General features: G+C 32.9%; 1 protein-coding gene across 5 annotated transcripts in view; it reads left to right on the top strand.

Moving 5' to 3' along the window:
- The first annotated feature begins 4,813 nt into the window (after positions 1-4,813).
- The window catches only part of LOC143256456 (glutamate receptor-interacting protein 1-like), a 76,527-nt gene continuing 74,419 nt past the window's right edge, over positions 4,814-6,921 (top strand). For all 5 annotated transcript variants that reach the window (XM_076513709.1, XM_076513713.1, XM_076513710.1 and 2 more), the window contains exon 1: positions 4,814-5,012. In XM_076513709.1, coding sequence (XP_076369824.1) covers positions 4,979-5,012 — 34 coding nt within the window. In that variant the 5' untranslated portion in view covers positions 4,814-4,978. The remainder of the gene's footprint in view (positions 5,013-6,921) is intronic.

The raw sequence follows: 6,921 nt of genomic DNA, 5'->3' as shown, positions 1-6,921 counted from the left end.
TACTGCTTATATGCTGATATTATGATATAAAGAGTAGAACCACCACTTTATATGTTGGTATTATGAGAAGAGCAAACCAAACCACTTTATATGTTGGTATTATGATATAAAGAGTAGAACCACCACTTTCATATGCAGTTGGTATTATGGATGTAAAGAGCAGTACCACCACGTTTATATGCTGGTATTATGATATAAGAGTAGAACCAACCACGTTATATATTGGTATTATGATATAAAGAGTAAAACCACCACGTTATATGTTGGTATTATGATATAAAGGAGTAGAACCACCACGTTATATATTGGTATTATGATATAAAGAGTAGAACCACCACTTTATATGTTGGTATTATGATGAAGAAGTAGAACCACCACTTTATATATTGGTATTATGATGTAAAGAGTAGAACCACCACTTTATATGTTGGTATTATGATATAAAGAGTAGAACCACCACTTTATATGTTGGTATTATGATATAAAGAGTAGAACCACCACTTTATATGTTGGAAATATGGATATAAAGAGTAGAACCACCGCTTTATATGTTGGTATTATGATAAAAAGAGTACCACCACTTTATATTTTGATATTATGATATAAAGGTAGAACCACCACTATATGTTGGTATTATGATATAAAGATAAAATTACTTTTATATGTTGGTATTATGATATAAAGAGTAAAATTACCATTTTATATCTTGGTATCATGATAACAGAGTAGAACCACCACGTTATATGTTGATATTATGATAAAGAGTAGAACCACCACTTTATATGTTGGTATTATGATAAAAGAGAAAAACCATCACTTTATATGTTGGTATTATGATATAAAGAGTAAACCACCACGTTATATGCTGGTATTATGATATAAAGTAGAACCACCGCGTTATATGTTGGATATATAGGGAACCACCACGTTATATGTTGGTATTATGATATAAAGGTAGAACCACCACTTTATACGTTGGTATTATGATGTAAAACCACCACTTTATATGTTGGTATTATGATGTAAAAGTAGAACCACCACTTTATATGGGTATTATGATATAAAGGTAGAACCACCGCTTTATATGTTGGTATTATGATAAAAGAGAACCACCACGTTATATGTTGGTATTATGATATAAAAGTAGAACCACCACTATATGTTGGTATTATGATATAAAGAGTAGAACCACCACTTTATATGTTAGTATTATTATATAAAGAGTAGAAACCACCACTTTATATGTTGGTATTATGATAAAGAGTACACCACCGCTTTTATATGTTGGTTATTATGATAAAGGTAGAACCACCACGTTATATGTTGATATTATGATATAAAAGTAGAACCACCACTTTATATGTTGGTATTATTATATAAAGAGTAGAATTACCACTTTATATGTTGGTATTATGATATAAAGAGTAAAAACCACCGCTTTTATATCTTGGTATCAGGATAAAAAGGTAGAACCACCAATTTTATATATTGGTATTATTATAGAAAGAGTAGAACCACCACTTTATATGTTGGTATTATGATAAAAGTAAAAACCACCGCTTTATATGTTGGTATTATGATAAAAGAGTAGAACCACCACTTTATATGTTGGTATTATGATAACAGGAAAAACCACCACTTTATATGTTGGTATTAATGATATAAAGAGCAAAATTACCATATATGTTGGTATTATGATATAAAGAGAAAAATTACCATTTTATATCTTGGTATCATGATAACAGAATAGAACCACCACTTTATATGTTGGTATTATGATAGAAAGAGGTAGAACCACTACGTTATATGTATATATGATATAAAGAGTAGAACCACCACTTTATATGTTGGTATTATGATAAAGGGAGAAAAACCACCACTTTATATGTTGGTATTATGATATAAAGGAGTAGAACCACCACGTTATATGCTGGTATTATGATATAAAGAGTAGAACCACCACGTTATATGCTGGTATTATGATAACAGAGTAGAACCACCACGTTATATGTTGGTATTATGATATAGAAGTAGAACCACCACGTTATATAAGTTGGTATTATGATATAAAGAGTAGAACCACCACTTTTATATGTTGGTATTATGATGTAAAAGAGGAGGAACCACCACTTTATATGTTGGTATTATGATATAAAGAGTAGAACCACCACTTTATATGTTGGTATTATGATATAAAGAGGTAGAACCACCACTTTATATGTTGGGTATTATGATATAAAAGAGTAGAACCAACCACTTTATATTTTGATATTATGATATAAAAGGTAGAACCACCACTTTATATAAGTTATTATATGATATAAAGAGTAAAATTACCATTTTATATGTTGGTATTATGATATAAAGTAAAATTACCATTTTATATCTTGGTATTCATGATAACAGAGTAGAACCACCACTTTATATTTTGGTATTATGATGTTGAAAGATATAGAACCACCACGTTATATGTTGATATTATGATATAAAGAGTAGAACCACCACTTTATATGTTGGTATTATGATAAAAGATGAGAAAGATAGAAGTTGATAAACCACTGTCCCTGGTGGGACGTCCATAAGTCTACGGACTTATAATGCTAAAATAAAGGGTTCGATTTCCCTGTGTGGACATAGAGGAAAGCGCGATGCGGTTTCGCTATATAGGAAAACAGACACACTCGATAAAACATTCAGTGTAAGATTAGAATACTATAAACTAGTTCTAAAATGCTAAGCAACTTTAGCCTTAAAATTTCCAACATAGCTACAATCTTGTAATTATTCTCCGCTAGATGTCGCAGCAACAAAGGTATTATATAAAATTAAAATTTAGAACAGTAGGATTTCAGAGAACTTAACCTGATATTTTGTTATGATGCTTCGCTAAGTTTCTACAGCTTTTAATATTCTGTTGTCATTTAACACAAAATTAAAAACATTCAGAAATAATTTTGTAGTCCAGCAAACTGTTCAAATTTGGTTATAATATTATACAATTTATGATTGACGTGCTTTATTATATAATTAACGATTCTTCACAAAATCTAAGCCATATGACAAAATCTGGATTATTTATTTATTATGTGTGTTTTGTTATAGCTAAGCTATATCTGTCTCTCTGCTGAGTCAACGAGAGAGAATCGAGCCATTGATTGTAGCGGTGTAAATCCGTAGACTTAACACTGTACCAGCGGAACACACGAATAAATCGTCCTTGTAAATAGGGTGAAACACAAAGTAGTACAAACAAATTGTAACTTAGTGAAACATTTTGATACTTTAATTAATACTCGACAGCTGACTTAATCAAAACCTTTTAATTTCGCCCTTGACTCCAAAAGTTCAGTCTGATCGAAAAGATCTTAAGCCAAGACTGATTGTATCTGACATCCCGTTTCACGTTTCGTAAAAAACCCTACCGACAAAGGAGTCGTATATAAATAAACTCTTTCTTGGAATCAGTTCTCATGGAGCTTAGGCTAAACAACAACAGCGTCGAATTTGTTGGTTTGATTATTTTTGCGGGACGTTACTTCAGGATTATCTGCACTAGCTGTCCCTAATTAATAAATAGAAAGAAAGCAGTTAGTCAACACCACCCACAGCCAATGAATAATAGGATTGATCGTAACATTTATAAGTCCGCGCGGCTGAAAGGACGAATATCTTCGGTGATGTTTTCAGGATAGCTCTGAGAAAACGTCTTGCGTATGATTATGTCAGTTAACCGAGAAAAATAATAATAGTCTGAATATTTAATTAAAAGAAATGATATGAAATGCAGGGGGCGCATCATATAACTGGCCAGATTTACCTACGAAAATCGTTTGTTTGTTTTAGAATTTCGCACAAAGCTGCTCGAGGGCTATCTGTGCTAGCCGTCTCTAATTTAGCAGTGTGAGTCTAAAGGGAAGGCAGCTAGTCATCACCACCCACCGCCAACTTTTGGGCTACTCTTTTACCAACGAATAGTGGGATTGACCATCACATTATAACGCACCCACGGCTGGGAGGGCGAGCATGTTTGGCGCGACGCGGATGCGAAAAATCAACCAGAACAAATAGCGTAAAATCAAAATATTTCATTTCAGCTAAATATATTTAAAGAAAGAAATTAAGCTATGGAAATCACTTGATATTAGAATAATATTTTCTATTAACTGGATACATTTGGCTAATAATCAAATTGTATTACCGAAGATTGTCATTTGAAATCAAAAATGGAGCTTCATGTTATCATTTGAAATGTATCTCTTGAGTGAGATGTGTTTTTAGAACAGTGATTACGTTCCTTTAAAACACTTTCTATCATATATAAACACATACCTAATATATTCTTATGAAACGTTTATTCGTCAGCAGAGTTGAAACATGCAGACGCAGAAACGTGTCGTGAAGTGGTGCTATTTCGAATATTGTTTTCTTTCCTTCGCTTTTCCCTCGGTTACTTCCTCCTCCTTTACGTCGTCACCCACACCACTAACCCTCCCATTTGGAACGTCACAAAACTCTTAAAAGTTCAGTCTTTCGTGCCCCACGTACCATCCGTTTGTCGGGTAGCAATCGTCTCGTGCGACTTCTTGAATGATCTGCTTACGATAATCGGGTATGAAAAAACTCGGGTCTGCACTGAAAATTCTGGAAAACTTTGTGAACTATTTGTAGATGTGAAGACAGCTTAAAAGGAATCATAAACCAACAACCTGTTCATCCATCGTCGGGTGGAATGAAACGACTTTTTTTCACTTTTTTTTTTTTGAGATTTAAACCACTCAATTTTCTTTCTGAGCATGTGAAAAGACAGAGTAAACGGTCTACATATATTTATATATCTACGTTTCTTGTTTTGTTTTGTTTTCTCAACGAGACTGAAATTCGAAAGTTTCGAACAAAAACTAGAGTCTTTACGGTATGGAATTCGATTTAGTGACAAAATAGTTTTAACGCACTGAAATATTAATGTTGGGCATAAAACATGAGAATATTTAGGAAGTTTTTCAACGCTCAAGGTAAGGAGTTCTGTAACTTGTACAATTATAACCTTTAACTGTAAGGTGTTCTGTAACTGGTACAATTATAACCTTTAACGGTAAGGTGTTCTCTAACTGGTACAATTATAACTTTTAACGGTAAGGTGTTCTCTAACTGGTACAATTATAACCTTTAACGGTAAGGTGTTCGCTAACTGGTACAATTATAACCTTTAACGGTAAGGTGTTCTCTAACTGGTACAATTATAACCTTTAACGGTAAGGTGTTCTCTAACTGGTACAATTATAACCTTTAACGGTAAGGTGTTCTCTAACTGGTACAATTATAACCTTTAACGGTAAGGTGTTCTCTAACTGGTACAATTATAACCTTTAACGGTAAGGTGTTCTCTAACTGGTACAGTTATAACCTTTAACGGTAAGGTGTTCGCTAACTGGTACAGTTATAACCTTTAACGGTAAGGTGTTCGCTAACTGGTACAGTTATAACCTTTAACGGTAAGGTGTTCGCTAACTGGTACAGTTATAACCTTTAACGGTAAGGTGTTCTCTAACTGGTACAGTTATAACCTTTAACGGTAAGGTGTTCTCTAACTGGTACAGTTATAACCTTTAACGGTAAGGTGTTCTCTAACTGGTACAGTTATAACCTTTAACGGTAAGGTGTTCTCTAACTGGTACAGTTATAACCTTTAACGGTAAGGTGTTCTCTAACTGGTACAGTTATAACCTTTAACGGTAAGGTGTTCTCTAACTGGTACAGTTATAACCTTTAACGGTAAGGTGTTCTCTAACTGGTACAGTTATAACCTTTAACGGTAAGGTGTTCTCTAACTGGTACAGTTATAACCTTTAACGGTAAGGTGTTCTCTAACTGGTACAGTTATAACCTTTAACGGTAAGGTGTTCTCTAACTGGTACAGTTATAACCTTTAACGGTAAGGTGTTCTCTAACTGGTACAGTTATAACCTTTAACGGTAAGGTGTTCTCTAACTGGTACAGTTATAACCTTTAACGGTAAGGTGTTCTCTAACTGGTACAATTATAACCTTTAACGGTAAGGTGTTCTCTAACTGGTACAATTATAACCTTTAACGGTAAGGTGTTCTCTAACTGGTACAATTATAACCTTTAACGGTAAGGTGTTCTCTAACTGGTACAATTATAACCTTTAACGGTAAGGTGTTCTCTAACTGGTACAATTATAACCTTTAACGGTAAGGTGTTTTCTAACTGGTACAATTATAACCTTTAACGGTAAGGTGTTTTCTAACTGGTACAATTATAACCTTTAACGGTAAGGTGTTTTCTAACTGGCACAATTATAACCTTTAACGGTAGGTGTTTTCTAACTGGCACAATTATAACCTTTAACGGTAAGGTGTTTTCTAACTGGCACAATTATAATCTCTAACTATCATGTAAACTTGAAAAATACCAGTTTATATGGAATTATATTAATATAAACATAAAAACAAATTCTAAAAAACGAACTGAACTTTGTTAGTTTTAAAAATGAACATCAGTAATGTTTGACCTTTCTAATAACTATATGTATTTATCCTCTAGTTCAATATATTTTCTCATGGTTCGAGAAACATACACATATACTGTCTTTTTAACGTAATATTTTATAGCTAGAGAGACTATACTTATCTCTTACTTTAGTACAATCTGTGATAGTTCAAGAGACATACACTTATACCCTCTTTTTAACATAATATTTTATAGTTAGAGAGACGGAGACTTAAACCTATTTTATAATTGAGTATTTTTCTTTGCATCAAAATTTCATGACTAAATTTTTAATATTCGAATATTGGAATTCTGTAATGAAAACAGTCAGCGGAATTAGACTCGTGTTCACGTGTAGTTGTAAGTTTTCAATGAGATTTCAGCTGTCAACAGTCAAGGTGATTACTATAG

This window comes from Tachypleus tridentatus, chromosome 7, assembly GCF_004210375.1.
Source record: "Tachypleus tridentatus isolate NWPU-2018 chromosome 7, ASM421037v1, whole genome shotgun sequence".
Classification (NCBI taxonomy): domain Eukaryota; kingdom Metazoa; phylum Arthropoda; class Merostomata; order Xiphosura; family Limulidae; genus Tachypleus; species Tachypleus tridentatus.
This window is presented reverse-complemented; position numbering and strand designations above follow the sequence as displayed.